Genomic DNA, 15,016 nt, shown 5'->3' with positions numbered 1-15,016 from the left:
CACTTTAAATGGTTGAATTTGAAATGTAGAAACCTAATGCAACACTGGACTTCATTTAACCTCCTGATTGGTCATCTTATCACATGCTCAGGCCACTCATCACATGAGCAGAGGAGAGAATTGCTCAAATGAGCGGAATAATCGTGCTGCTCATCTGACGTTACTATGAATAAACATACCGTCGGCGGCGATGAATAGTGTGGTTAGGTTACGCTCTGGTTATGACTTGGTGTGATTTACATTTCTACAGGGTTTCTTGACAAATTGAACATGGACGATTTTGGCCAATTGCTGCAAAGCTGCCGCTCTAAACTGGCATTACTACAGGAAAGGATGTCAGAAAGCTCCGTCACATATGTCACCAATCCTGCAGCTCTTGAGGTGATGCCCATTCAATTGTTAGCTATCAAATCATTACCAATGTTTCTTAACACTCATCCTATTGTGCGTTACTCACTCACCAGTTCTTCTTTCTGCTTCAGCAGACTTTGCAACAAGAAGTAACCAACATAGAAAAGGAGCTTGTGGAGCTTGCCACGTTCAAAGACACAGCCAGCAACATGAGCACATCTGAAACCGAGTCTGGGCTCCACCAGGAAGTAAGTCCAACGCAAAACCACTGGGTGGCGCTGGAGTACAATTTAGGCATATAATGCAGGTCGAAGAGGGACTTCTATTTGCTACTTCTATAACCATGTAATCTTCATCGTTCTTTGACATATATCATTTGTGTTTTGACACATGAATCAGAATAAGCAGATATAGACCAATAATAGATTATTTCCTTTTCTTAGGATTATGATGCAAGCTTGAAAGTTTTCACCTCTGGAGTTTCTGACCTAAAAAGGACTGCACCGTCAAACATTACAAATCAAATGCTTCCAGAAGATATCAAATTCACTCTCTGCACAATTAACGAAGACCTTGACAGGTACTAAAGAACTGCAACATCTTGTTCTAGTTTTCTTATTTCAATGCCTAACTAGTTAATTTTTTTCTGCTTTGTATTCTGTAGATTGTGGTCCATTTGTCAACGAGAGAAACAGAACTGTGTTGACAACATGACTGATGGGGTGAAGCGGGCCTTCAGCCAGCTGCAATTTAGAAGCCAAACTGTTCGAGCAGAAGCATTTCAGCCAGGCCAGGTAATAGGACAAAAAAAACGAGGCAATTTTGGACTGATTGTATGTGATGTGTTTAAACAAAAGCAACAAGAGGAGAAGAAAAAAAAACTAAAGGCAGAGAGTAGAAATGCTCAGAGATTTGTCATGCTATTCGTGCTTTTAATACCTTTAGTACAGTGGTTCTTAACCTGGGTTCAATTTAACCCCAGGAGTTCAGCAAAGGTCAAGACACACACCTGATTTTTCATTAATATAAATTCACACCTATGGTGTTCCACAGGGTTCAATTCTGCTGCCTCTGCTGTTTTCATTGTATCTGTTGCCCGGGTTCCCTCTTAAGAAAAAAAAGAAGAAGCTGAGGTTGTTTTAGAGTGCTCCATAAATATAGAGTTGACTTGAGAAACTGTCCATGTCTAATACGATTGTAATTTAGTGCTTTTGTTCATTTTTATAGGCTTCAAACATGAGCCAAGGCCAAAGAGAAGTGGACTCAAAAGTTGTGCCAGGTACACCTGACAACAACATGGAACTCAAACGCACCTTCACCTCAGACTGCAATATATCAAGAGATCGCAAATCCACAGAGGCCACTCTGGATACTAAACAAGCTTGTAATTCAGTCCAACAACATGGCGACGAAGACTCCTTTCATCCATTGCAATTCCCGTGTCCTGATATTTCCCAATCTAAAACCACCAGGCAATCACAGGAGTTAAAAGAGAGCAGCAATATGTTGTGGTCTCCTGGGCCAACAGATGACATCAGCACTATTTACAGTCCTCTAAGAAGAGAACATGGAATCATTTTTCCAACTAAATGTCCATCCTCGGAAATGTCAAATAAGGCAAGACCGGGTTGTGGACGACCAGCAGAATATCCAGAAATCATGACGATAATAACAAATACAGAGAAATCACATCAAAATAGAGGAACACCAAAGACCGTGCTTACAACTGCAACGGACATGCGGCAGACAGAGGGCGCTGTGTGCTGTAAGGGAGCAGAGAGCAAGAATGGCAGTACGGAGGAAATGCCAACATCAGATGAGCCTGAATCGGATGCGTCTCGTGTGTCCTCATCAAGTCTAAGCGCTAAAATGTGTACGTCGAAATCAAGTGGCAATTTGAAATCACCATTCTCAGCAAACCAAGAAGTCTGGGAAGTCATACATGGCGGGTCCTCTCAGTCAAGTTTTAACCTTGATGTTTCAGATACAAAAAACACATTTCCGCATGCCAAACAAGAGATTACAGATAACAGTCACCCCAGGGGGCAAACACACCGGAATAAATATTTGGTCCCCAAAAGATGCAGCGATTCTTCCATGGCTGGAGTGGAAAGTGACTTACTGTTATCTTTGGAGGCCAAAGACATGGCAGAAGTAAGTTTTTTTTTCTTTCTTCCTCATTTTTATTTGTTCTCAGTATGCGGCTTTTGTATTTTACATGGGAAGTCGAGTCCAAAATGTTCTTTACAATATGTTCTATTCCGCCCCACTAGTCTAAACACGGTATTCAGATTAATATTGCGTTTGTGGAATATGACATAAGCAGTCAAATCTAGCCATTGCATCCATCTCAGGGGGCAGCCATTTTGTAACTCGCTTTCCACTTAAAATTACAACACAGTTGCTTAGGGCTCAGGTAACAACCAATCACGGCTCAGCTTGCAAATGTCACATGACCAAAGTCAGAAAACAGGCGAGCTTGTGATTGGTATCACATTTAAGATGTTTTGTCCGAGGCACTCTGTCATCTGTGTCACTAATTATGACCTGCTTTCCGCCATGTTAAGCGCTAAAAGTCACACTTGCTTGGTATTTTTACACGAAATGACATTCAGCTGTTTGGCGCATGTTCATGCCGCCTACTCATTTTTATCGACAAGGTCTATACTTGTAAGCTCATAACAGCCCCCCCCCCCCCCCCTCGCCCTGAGGCTTACTATTCCACACTTTGGAAATTCTCGTGTTCACTGCACTGACTCGCCTGGCTACTGTCAACAAAGTAACATTAACAGGAAGCTCTGTTATTATCTGAGCCCAAACAGGAACAGAAGGAGGCTTTTTTTTTTTCTTTTTTTTTTGCCACACTGCCCATGTTTCTATGTGTAATGTTTAGGTCGAAGAAGAAGAGATGTCTTCCAACTTGGAAGAGCTGGCATCCGAGCAGGAGACTTGTGAATCGCCCGGACTGCCCTCGTACAAACACAGCTCCACCATGCAGGACCTTTTGTCTGAGATCCAGAGCATGGTAGACAGAAACAACATCATAAATGTGAGTTTTTATTCTAAATAATGTTCTATTTTCTTTAAATATGCGATTCTTGTGGTGGAACAGTGAGCAGATGAGATGTTTCCGATTGTTGTTATTCCCATCATGCCTCTTATGGGAAGTTGCAGTGATTTCCTGGTGCTTCCCGAGAGTGAACAATCTGGCAATCTGTTGTTTCAATCCAGTAGAACCCCAAAAAGTCTGTCATTGGTCAACCTTTGTTTCGTCCATATTTCAAAAATAATTTTACCATAAAGTGATCACCATCAAATAATTTACAGCTGTTCAAGATTTCAATTTCAACATTTACTGTATATCAATAAAATAGCTCTAATGACAAATGACAGATATGTAACGCTGCAAATGCGCTGTCATCGTGCATAGAAGCTATCGGTATAGCAAGTTGCATTTAAATTGAGTTTATGTTATAGAGGACAACGCACTTGGATTTAAACTGGTACCTTCAGTCTTCACCGAGTGAAGCCGAGATCAGGCTGGTCAGAGCGGTCCAAAATGTGCTGGCATGTCGGTATCTGCCAGCACAGCTGGATGTCGCCGCTATGGCCAAACAACTGGAGAAGGCAGAGGTACGTAGTAATTCTCATTTATCTTACACGACTTAGGATATTTTGTATGTTACTACAAATTCCATCAAGCCTGTTCATTCTGGCTACTGCAGATTTATAAGCATTGCGTCCTGGACCAAGTTGCTCTGATGAAAAGTACCAGCTCCTCTCAACTTTGTGGTCCAAATGTCCTGAAAAGACGAGAAGCCCAGTGGAGTAGAGCGCTGCTGGATGCCTCCGCCACAGTCCAAGTCAAAACGGCTCAGCTGGATGAAGTCAAACAGTATCACAAACAGCTGGAGAAAATCAAAGTTTTCCTCCATGAAGTCGATGCTGAAAAGAAAAAAATGAACTTGTGAGTAATTTCATGGTTGGTCAGTAGCGAGTCTTTGCCAACTCTGCAAAACTAATATTAATGTATGTTTGTATGATCTAAGTTTGCTAAATGATCGTTTTATGTCTTTTTTTAGACGCGCCTTGGGAAGCAGTGCTGTCCAAACTGAAAAACTCCACTCCTTGCTGCAAACCTTAAAGCGGAGCGCAGACATGTGGCAAGAGCTCCGTGCGTTGAGTAGCCAGTTGGCCGTGCACTTGAGCGACGCGGAAAGCTCCGGCACCCTTCTTGCTCAACTTGGAGATGTGCAAGATGAGTGGAGGCTTTTGAGTGGAAGTATCAAGAGAGCCTCGTGTCAGGCGGCTAACTCTTCCTGTCAATCGTCTGTCCTCGTTAAAGAGGCAGGACGGCTTAAAGACAAGATTGAAGCAATCCAGGAATCCTTGGAGTCGCGTGAGAAATGCCACGACACCAAAAGCGCTTTAGAACTTTTTTGTTTGAGCGAAGACCTAAAAGTGTGCAACCAGTTGCACGTGCATCTCGGACAGTCTTTCTCAGATGCTCTTCTGCAGTCGTTTATAGGCCGGAAAGAGAAGGACGGCATTAAACGTGACCTTGAAGAATTGACGACCTTACTGACGGCTAGCAAAAAACAAGCCGTATGTGGTGTGGATGCTAACAAGCGGTTCCAAGAATGGATCACATGGGCAAAACAGATGGAATACCATATTATCATTGGCAAAAAGTCGTCTCTCTTCCCGGAGGAAGCTCATATTCAGATTGCTAAAATGGAGAAATATCGGACAGATATCATGATCAGAAGGTCAAAGATGCAACTGCAAGAAATGAGCGAAGAAACGTCAGACGCGGACAAAGAGGGCTATGCCCAAGGGTTACAAGTAGTACAAGACCTATATGACGCTATCGCTAAAACCTTGGCTAACGTTCTTGAGACAATGAAGAAGAATCTACAGGAGAGGGAGAAACTGCTAGACCACCTCGACGGCGTCGACACGTGGCTCGTCGAAGCAAATGCGAGCGGAGAAACCTGTGCTTACGTCGAGAATGTTTCACGGGTTGACCTCAGCTCACTTCAAGACAAGCTACTACATCACCAAAAAGTTGCCGATGATATCGAAAACCATCTGAGTGTCGTCGATGATTTAGAGACAAGGTGCGAGGAAGCAGCGGGAGGCTTGAGCCCCGGAGAGAGCCGTTACCTTGTCAACAGACTGTCGGCCATCTGGACAGGATTTGATGGCTTGCTGGCTCAAGAGAGCGCAACCAGCTGGCATTTGGAGGAGCTGATTCACGAGCGCACGTCTTCTGGTGAGGAGCTGCCAACCATTGAGGATAGCCTAAAGAACATCTCCTCATGCTTGGACCGGCATCGCTTCCCCATGACGCAGGAAACCATTTTGACTATCGCACTTCTGAAGCACGCGCTAATGGAGCATCAGTGTCAAGTGCAAGAGATTCAACACTGCCAGGAAACGGAACGCAGCTCTCTGCTGTGCACCGTCGGGGAACTGCAAGACCGATGCAAAGTTCTTAGCTTTCATGCTTTGGAGCAAGACAAATATCTGCAACTGAAGAAGCAAATGGAGGATTCGAGGGATGTTTCCCAAGCGCAATTCCAGAAGGCTAAAGATAGAACATTAAGTTTGGGCGAGAGGTTCAAACTTTGCCAGGCGCTCTTAGCTGACCTCCCACTGATGAAGACGCAGTGTCAAGACGCGGCCGACCAACTGGAGGTGATTTCTCAGGAGCTGCGCCCGGCCGAGACGGATTCAGAAAGGCGGAGCATTCGCCGCACTGTGGAGATGTTTGTGTCTTGGGAGCGCACTGCCACAGATGAGGTCAAACATTTAGAGGGCGAGCTTCTCCCGGGCCTGCAATTCTCCTCTGAGCTCCCGACCTTAATGGAGTTCTTCCGAAGAACAGCGCAAGAGCTTAAGGGTATGGAGCCAGTCGGTCCGGATGAGAGAGCCGTAGATGTTGCGCTGCAAAGGCGATGGGTGATTTGGAGAAACATGGAGTCTGGGATGGGAGTGTTGCGCGCTCTGGCTCGGAAAGGGAAAATTAACATAAAGAGTCACACTGATTTGCATTTACTTCAAGATGCTGTCATGCAGGAGTGCCATTTACAAATGGTGAGTCCAGTGAAACCTTGAAGGTCAAACGCAATCCCTTTGGGGGGGGGGGGGGGGGGGGGACACTACTCAAGGTCCGACATGTTCCGATTTTTCTTGAATTTATCTTCGACAGGAGTGTTTATCCAAGACTCGAGAATCCTTGCAAGATTACCAGTGGGCCGCTCAGGGCGCTATCAACTTCCTTCACAATGCTGAAATAACCTTTTTATCAGCTCCCGGTGGGTTTCTCGACTGTACGGAGGAGCAAACGCAGACCCAACAGGCCGTCCAAGCTCTCGAGGACGGATTTGTTGCCCATATTCAGCACCTTGTTGAATTGGTGCCCCAACAAGTCTGCCTTTCCTGGTCAAAGACTCAAGATCTGCACGTTGGCATCCTGAGCCAGTTGTTAGTGGGAAGAGCCATACTGGAGGCTCAGGCTCAGCTCCGACTGGAGTCCTTGCAGAGGTACCGGCTCTATTATTATGCCTTGTTCTCTTGTTTTTTTTTTAAAGGGAAGTAACGAAAACGGTGTTACAGGTGTGAACTTCGACAACAAAGCCACATGGTTTGTCACAAAGACGTACAACGGCGTCTTACGGAATTTGAAGCAAAGCTTTCAGCTTGTGCAGCAGAAGAAGTGACGTCCTATGATAAATGCGCTGCACAACACAAACGGTCTCAGGTAGGGACGGCAAGCCGTATACTATGTATGTGGTAAACCTCCAGCGGAACTGTTTAGAACCCTACTTGGACACTTGAGGTTTTACTGAAAATAATGATAATAAAAACACATCAAACTTACTTACTGGCGCATTTCAAGACACTTTGTTCTGGCCATTGAAGGACTTGATGGAGGGTGTCTGCGACCTTGCTAGGAAGATTGAAGAACTCAGAGAAAGATGCCCCATGCAGGGATGTGGCACTGGAAAGGACGGGGAGCTTGGCGCCCTCTGGAGGCGCTGGGTATCACTGCGGCGTGGTGTCGGTCTGCTAAAGGCGCAAGCGGATCAGAGAGTAGAGGAATGGAAGGATATCACAACTAGTGTAAGTCTGAAACTTCCACTGAAATATTCATACATACCACACATTAACAATGTACCAGGATGTAAAACCAACAAAAGTACGAACCAAAACAATAGGGCAGCCTTGATAAAAAATTCAACAAATTTTAATACAAAAAAAAAAAAAAGGAGTTGTGCTAGTGATACTTGTACACCAACATTATGATTAATATATACTTTTATATTGGTTCACACTAAAATGAAATTGTTTTTAGGTGGAGCAGAGCTGCAGCTCATTGTCTACACTCCAGGCAAAGGTTCCCGACTCCTCTGCTCAAATATTCACACAAGATGAGCTCCAGAAGCTCGTCGCCCGAGCAGAGATGCAGCAGGTTGGCCTGGAACAAGAGCGACAAACCTTAGTCTCACTGGAACACCGACTGGACCATGTCTTGAGCTTGACTCCTTCCAGAAATCCCAGTCGTCTCTCTGGGCCTTTTGGTGTCACACTAGTGGAGATTCAAGAAAATATCAAACGGTACGTTAGGTTCCATACGACCTTTATTGCATTGTTAGCAAACATGCTAAAAACTGTTCTCTACAGTTTGAAGGAAAGAAATCTCCAGGTGATAGCTGTTGCCAAGATCGAGGAGAGGGACAGACAGCAGTTTGAAGAGAGGTTAGGAGAGGTGGAGAAGAGCATGTGTACTATTCTTCCCATGCTGGCCAACAAAATGGGTTCAGCACAACAGCAGGTAAGTCTTTTTGGTTTGTGGTGTAAAACTGTACTTACAAAAAGTCATTTCTAAAGCCCTTATCCCACTGGGGGATGAACATTTGCGACGCTAGCGAATATTGATTTGACATCAGGATTCGTTAAAGGTTGCAGCGTTTCCTAAACGTTCTCAAAACAGTCTTAATGGTTCTCTAAAATAAATATTGAAGATGTTCAAAATATTGTAACATCTTCAACATTTCCTTGCAACAAGAAAGACCATTAAGACGGTTTAGGGAACCATTAAGAATGTTTAAAGACTGTTTAAGAATCAACATTTATTAGCGTTGCTAATGTTCGTCCTGTTTGTGGGATACGGGCTTAATAAAGTTTTGTTATTTTGCCACATGAGAAGGGAAAATATTCCGCTTGCATGATGATGCAATTTAATTTACATTATTTAATTGATATTGATATTTATCTAAACATAACTTCTTCTTTTTTTTTACCTTCAAGCTAGAGAATCTTCTCTTCCATTATTAGATAAAAAAGTGCTTGCAAGAATTCAATTTGGACCACTATCTTCTTTGTCCTTTTTTTTCCCCCTGGCCTCCCATTTTTTTTCTCTTTATCTTCACACTGAAAGGAGCTCACAAAGGATGTGTCCAATCTGAGGGTTACGCTAAAGGCTATCCTGGACAGTGTGCAGGAGCAATATGCAGAGATTCCATCTGATATCGGCCAGCGGATGCAAACTCTTCAAGAGTCTATGCAGGAAGCTGAAAAGAAGGTAGTGGATCATAATGAAGACCATCATCAATCATGACTTTTATTACAGTATTGATGAGTTAATCTACATTTGGTCTGGTTTTTCTGCAGCTAACAAAACCGAGCGTGTCAGTTCAAAAACTTGCTTGTCAAGTGTCAGAGTTGATATCGGGCCTGGAGCAAGTGAAATTATCTCTAGAGCAAAAGAGCTCAACTGTCACTGAGGCACAGCATGCTCTCAAGGTAAGCGAAGTGAGCTGCCATGAAATGTTTGAGTGAACCGCAACTTCTTGACGTCTCAATCCAATGTTCCGCTGTTTGCCAGCACGTGTGGGACAAGTTGGACTCGTGTCACAGTCGGTTGATGCTCCTGGAGAGCGAGGTGCAGGATCTTGTGGAAGAACAGCCAGACCAGGCTCACCTGTTCATGGATCAACTGACACGACCGCTGCAGCTTTACCAAGATGCAGTGCAGATGGTTGAGCATCGTACTGCTTTCCTGAGGAAGGTCAGCAGAGATGGACCATTTTGTTTTTGATACCGATGCGGATATTCACGTTCACTAAAAAGGGCAAATATTGGTGTCAAAATGTAAAAAAAAAATACAAGTGGCTAATTTTTACTTTGTTCAAATGTCTTCAACTCATTCACTCCCAGCGATTTTCACTGAAGCAACCACCTTCGCTCCTGGCTGTTTGACTGGATTTTGACTGATTTTTCAAGGCCCACAGAATATTGTGTTTTATTGGTATAAAAACATGGAATGTACCAAAAGAAAAATTTGAGTCTATTTTTTCATCGGGGAAAAAAAAGTATATTTCTATCTGTTTCTGTTTTGCAGCAATTAGCATTAGAATATAGTTACGTTTCGTCATTATTCACAATTCTGTTTAAAACAGTGGGGACAAAAGCCTTTTGCAACATGGCCTCGTTGATCTCTTATACTCTGCTGCCACCAGCTGGCCGTGTTTGTAATAACTACCATTGCTTCAAGCATTCTCTTCAGGTCAGATGCAGCATCAAAGCCTTCTGTATGCTATAGCATAAAAAAACCATTAACATTTTCGGGACCATGGTAATATTTAAAATAGAACGTATTTATACGTTTTTGGGAGCAAACGAGTTAAACATGTTTATTGAGCAACTTTTCAGTTTCAATTTTCAGTTCTGTTTTTTTTAAATTATATAATTCTGTATAATAATAATAGACATTTTTGTTTTAAAATTCTAACAAAAAGTTCAAGGAGCTCCCAGGGTCATGAGCATGTTTTAGAAAATTACATACAAACTTAAACAATAGCTTTTTATTGTTTCCTCCAATAAATAGTGTTCTCAAATTTCTTAAATGTTAAATTTTCACATTATCTTATTTTTAGTTTAATAATAATAAAAAAATAATAATATGCAGTTTCCAGGGTCAGCAGCATGAAAGTGTAAATAAATAGGTACCTGAAGTTAACACAATTTTAAATTGCTCTATAAGCGACCATCTGACTTTAAAAAAAAAAAAAAAGAAAAAAAAAGCAGATTCCGATATTTGTCAAAATGCTGAATATCGACGTAGAAAATCGGCCCGGACGATCATCAGTGTATTTCCAAAGATATTTAGACGAAGTTATTGGAACATAACTTCCACTTTCTTGAAAGCACTTTGGCCCACATCTTTGTTGTAGTTCACCCCAAAAGGGTTAGAACAGTTTTCGGCTCTCTTCCACACTACTTGAAGTTGTTATGATACAAACAAGGATGTAAGAAAGACGCCTTACATATTATTGTATTATGCTTCATGTGCGTCCTAGATCCCTGCCTCTCTTCAAGAGTCCGAAGACCTCCTGCGCAGCGCCACCTGTTGGTTCGGTGAAGCCCAGGCATGGCTGAGTACTCCCTGCTCTATCCCGACATCCAAAGGCCTCCAGAATCATGCAAAGTCCTTACAAGTTAGTGACTACAAACCGCCTTTTCTATTTGATTCTCTATCAAAAAACACAACGATTTCTTCCGTCCATGTCTCCAGCTGGTCCTGGATGACTCGGCGAGAATCAGGAGCGCGCTGAAGGATTTCCGGCCGGTGTTAGCTGAGATTTCCGCTGTGTGTGATCTCAGCGCGCAGCGGGAGAGGATTGATAACACGGACCGACAGGTTCAAAAGATGCAAAAGAGCATTCTGGAGCCGATGGAGAGCCTCAAGCAGGCTGTTGAGGTGCCGTACGTTTTTAAAGTATTCAATTGTAAGATTCTTTTTTTTTTTTCTTTTGGTGAGGACAATTCATCAGCGCTCAGTTTCAGATTTGGCAATTTTCTGCTGTGTGTTTCGTCCCATGTAATCGTCCTTTTTTTTGCAGGTCGTGGAGGCCTTGGAAGATGAGCTCAAGACCTTAGAGAAGAATGTCCCAAAAATCAGAACTATTTTATCCTCGATGGACAATTCCAGCATCGCACTGAAAGAGCATCTTCAAAACCAACAGGTGAAGTCAAGTTTATATATAACTAAAAAAATGAAAACACACAGCTATGAATAATCTGTGCTTAATCTGCTTTTTTTTCTTCCACTTCCCTTTTCCACTTTTGACTTGGACTCTAAAGGTGATCCTGGACAATGTCCACTCAATGCAGAAGACATTAGAGGACATGGAAAGCTACAAAGGAGATTTACGCCTCCCGCAGGAAACAAAGGAGAGCCTCGTTGTGTTCTCCGGAATAAAAGTTCTCCTGCAGGTGCTGAACGACTTGGAAGATCTCACCCAGCGACAAGCCATTCGTCTGCAGGTAAAGCTACATCTAAATGAAATACCGGATTGTAGAATTTGCTGCGGGAAATCGTTGGACCGTGAGAATCAATGGAGCGCTGACATCAGCCAAGGCGAAATAGTTCTACAAACAAGTGTGTTTGTGATTAGAAGATTATTTAATTTAATAATTTATTATATATAATAATAATAATTTGCTAAACTCCGCCCCTTTCCTGCATGTTTTGAAAATTAAATTTACATGACCCTTATCAGTTAAACCGGGAGACATTTGAGGAGTCTAATTCAGAAGACGAGACGGACGAAGACGAGAGCTGTCACTCGTCATCTTCTGACACACTAACAAGCAGTATTCCTGAGGTAAGCCTATATTCATTTCAAAACGTCTTGAAAGTAATCAGATTACTCGCAAGACGAATATATGTTCACTCTACTCTATTTTGAAATTAAACTCGATCATCTTTTCTTTTATACCTTGTCACAAATCTTCCTGTCCTTTTATTGACATTTTTATTCATACGCTGTCTAAATCAAAATCTTTTTTTTTCTTTCATTTTTTTTTTCATCTACATGACATGTTGATATCAGGCTGTGTCAGTTGAGCAGTCCAGTTTCTCTACGGCGCTGTCACAAACAGCTGCTTTAAATGGGTCGCTTCTCAGTAACCATACACAAATACACACACACACACACACACACACGCACACACACACATTCAAGACATAAATGCGTCTGCATGTGCATGTCGAGCATTTCCGTTTCAAGACCGACATGGTTCATGTGCTAGGACCCAGAGGACACACTGTGTGCTTCAGCGGTGAAAAGTGATGACATCATCGATGGGGAGGCACTGTCTGACGCTAAGGTAAATAATCTTATCATATCTACTACTGTAGTTGTAAATTATATTTATAACGTATAACATATCGTTAATGTAATCCTTAAACTGACTTGTTAAGAGATCAAATGTTATTTTTATTATTATTATTATTATTATTATTTTTTTTATTTTTTTTTGTCAGGCCTTGGCCGCTGTGTCTGCCCAATTTTCTAAACCAGTTTCCGAAGAGACGAGTTTAAATAGAACTGAATCATCTGGGCTTGATTCCAAGAAGTTTGAGCTCGAAAATGCTCAAAGTGGATTCATGACATCAGAAACAAGACTGGACACTGATGCTGGTGAAGTACTTGGGTTCAAAATTGTGGCTCCTAAGTCCCGAATCACTTCCACCATTTCTGCCAATCAAGACCGCTCGAGTGCCGTGGCCCCAGAAGGCCATTATACATTTCCAGATTTGGACATATTTGTCCCCACCATCAATATGCTGTCCAATCAGGGCGCAGTACAACATATTACAGCCACAAGGAAGTCCACGGCTCCACATCCAAGTCAAGTAAGCCACTGAAAAGATTTTGATACATTAATATTAGGGGTGTGCCAAAACATCGATTCTCATAAGAATCGGGATTCTCATTTAGTACAATTCAGAATCGATTTTAAATGTCCCAAAATCGATTTTATTTAAATTATTTTATACTGTCCTTCCCTTTGTTTGTGTGTGCCTTTATTGGGAGCGCTGTTCATGTTGTACCCGATTTGGCCACTTAGGGGCAGTGTGGATCCACGCTGTCTGATACACTGTTAAGTTGTAGCCACATTAGAGAGTAGAAGGAAAAAGACCCGATCAAGTAATTCCAATAAAGTTTTTTTTTTTTTTGCAGCAGCAGCATGGAGTTGTTCTTTTGAGTGATAAAAGTGCCGCGAGTAGCGCGCTAATTAGCATTAGCGAGTCAGACTGGAGTAGATCATTACAATTCCTTGAACATCTATAAATTGAAGCAAAAATCACTGTCAATCAAATCATTGTGAATAAAAAAATCGTCCCAAATCGAATCGCACACCCACAAATCGAAATCGAATCGAATCGTGAGACATTCAAAGATTTCCACCCCAAATTAATATTCACATCAAATTTTTTATCTGTGAATTAAGGAGCCAAGTGGACTCATCATCAGTGATGGCAAAGAGGGAAAAGACCAACACAACTTCAAGCCTTCAGCAACGTCTATCATGTAAAATCTCATTTTCACTTTCATGAACACAGTCAAATAAATGTTGCCATCAACATGAATCCATCATTTTGTATGCAAGATTGGCCGAATCCAGCAAAGACGAGACAGAGCAGCAACAGTGGAGCCTGCTTCACATTCAAATCTCTCAGAAACTGGAAGCCCTGCAAACACTTCAGGAAGCGCATCAGAGGCTGATTAGCGATGGCGAGGTTGCAATGGTGAGCAAGTCAACCCAAACACAACATTGCTACAATTGAATTAAGCCCACCAAAAAAAAATGAAAATAATCATGAATGTGATATGTACATTTCTGTTTAGGTTGCGGAAGGGAAACTGCTGTCAACTTCAGCTGTTCTCCTGCATGCAAATGAGTCCATCGCCATGCTGAGTCAAATAGTATGTCCATGAGCAATCTGACAAATTTGCATTAAGTTTATAGGAGTAGGGAGTATATCAAGTTTTTATTATAACTTATCTTCCAGTATTATTCTATTACGTATGTCGTTTTTTTCCACCTATTTTACAATTAAATTTAGAGCAAAACCAGCACATTTATTATTTTATGAAAATTAATTTTAATTAATTTTTTTTGATATTTGCTACGGAAGCGCATTGCATTCACTTGGAAAAAAATGCAGTTTTTCTGACTTCTTTTTAGAGAACTTTGTTTTTCGAAGTAAATGTTCCTCTTGTTTTCCTGAATAATTTTTACCCTTTGTTTTTTGGAATATTTTTTTAGGACAGAAAAAAAAATCAGTAAAACAGAAAACAAATATTCAGAAAAACTGAAAAAAAAAAAAAATTACACACAAAAATTCAAAGCTCCTCCAAACAAATTTAGACTGAAAAACAGGATTTTTTTTTTTTTTTTAAGTCAATGCGATACGCTTCCGTAGGTCAAATATTTAAATTCTTTGGCATCTAACATGTTTAAATGAGATGTGGTCGGTGAAGCCTGTTGTAATAACATGTCCGAATGAATGAATAAATAAATAAATAAATAAATAAAACATATCTCTCGCTGTACTGTTAGCCTGGTCTGCATTCTTGGTTGTTACTGCTCCTTGTCTTTAATAATTGTTGTATGACAACTCTGTGCTAATTCTTAGATGAGGTCTGTAGATGATCCAGACGTTAAGGAGAAGTTCTACTCGGCTACGCGGCGAGTTCTTCAATGCCTGGATGCCTTGGCAGACCTTCTGTCGACTCCTGGAGGTGTTGGGGATGAAGAGACCCAGCTGCGGATTTTAAAGCATGAAGTAAAACAACCTAATCCA

The 15,016-nt window shown here is 41.8% G+C and overlaps 1 protein-coding gene across 6 annotated transcripts in view; it reads left to right on the top strand.

Moving 5' to 3' along the window:
- Nucleotides 1–15,016, top strand: part of syne2a (spectrin repeat containing, nuclear envelope 2a) — a 57,559-nt gene that overhangs the window by 1,806 nt on the left and 40,737 nt on the right. For 4 of the 6 annotated variants that reach the window (XM_086060922.1, XM_086060919.1, XM_086060921.1 and 1 more), the window contains 28 exons: nucleotides 251–381; nucleotides 483–599; nucleotides 795–931; nucleotides 1,016–1,145; nucleotides 1,579–2,505; nucleotides 3,245–3,400; nucleotides 3,829–3,984; nucleotides 4,077–4,318; nucleotides 4,434–6,450; nucleotides 6,566–6,900; nucleotides 6,973–7,117; nucleotides 7,279–7,479; nucleotides 7,712–7,974; nucleotides 8,041–8,191; nucleotides 8,798–8,941; nucleotides 9,031–9,162; nucleotides 9,245–9,427; nucleotides 10,719–10,856; nucleotides 10,934–11,119; nucleotides 11,262–11,384; nucleotides 11,503–11,685; nucleotides 11,922–12,026; nucleotides 12,454–12,531; nucleotides 12,689–13,060; nucleotides 13,660–13,739; nucleotides 13,819–13,957; nucleotides 14,058–14,135; nucleotides 14,849–14,998. In XM_086060922.1, coding sequence (XP_085917048.1) covers nucleotides 271–381; nucleotides 483–599; nucleotides 795–931; nucleotides 1,016–1,145; nucleotides 1,579–2,505; nucleotides 3,245–3,400; nucleotides 3,829–3,984; nucleotides 4,077–4,318; nucleotides 4,434–6,450; nucleotides 6,566–6,900; nucleotides 6,973–7,117; nucleotides 7,279–7,479; nucleotides 7,712–7,974; nucleotides 8,041–8,191; nucleotides 8,798–8,941; nucleotides 9,031–9,162; nucleotides 9,245–9,427; nucleotides 10,719–10,856; nucleotides 10,934–11,119; nucleotides 11,262–11,384; nucleotides 11,503–11,685; nucleotides 11,922–12,026; nucleotides 12,454–12,531; nucleotides 12,689–13,060; nucleotides 13,660–13,739; nucleotides 13,819–13,957; nucleotides 14,058–14,135; nucleotides 14,849–14,998 — 7,179 coding nt within the window. In that variant the 5' untranslated portion in view covers nucleotides 251–270. The remainder of the gene's footprint in view (nucleotides 1–250; nucleotides 382–482; nucleotides 600–794; nucleotides 932–1,015; nucleotides 1,146–1,578; nucleotides 2,506–3,244; nucleotides 3,401–3,828; nucleotides 3,985–4,076; nucleotides 4,319–4,433; nucleotides 6,451–6,565; nucleotides 6,901–6,972; nucleotides 7,118–7,278; nucleotides 7,480–7,711; nucleotides 7,975–8,040; nucleotides 8,192–8,797; nucleotides 8,942–9,030; nucleotides 9,163–9,244; nucleotides 9,428–10,718; nucleotides 10,857–10,933; nucleotides 11,120–11,261; nucleotides 11,385–11,502; nucleotides 11,686–11,921; nucleotides 12,027–12,453; nucleotides 12,532–12,688; nucleotides 13,061–13,659; nucleotides 13,740–13,818; nucleotides 13,958–14,057; nucleotides 14,136–14,848; nucleotides 14,999–15,016) is intronic. The other 2 variants (XM_086060920.1, XM_086060918.1) reach the window with 2 other exon arrangements.

The sequence above is a fragment of the Leptonotus elevatus genome, chromosome 18, assembly GCF_054856555.1.
Source record: "Leptonotus elevatus isolate MCC_2025b chromosome 18, RoL_Lele_1.0, whole genome shotgun sequence".
NCBI lineage: Eukaryota > Metazoa > Chordata > Actinopteri > Syngnathiformes > Syngnathidae > Leptonotus > Leptonotus elevatus.
This window is presented reverse-complemented; position numbering and strand designations above follow the sequence as displayed.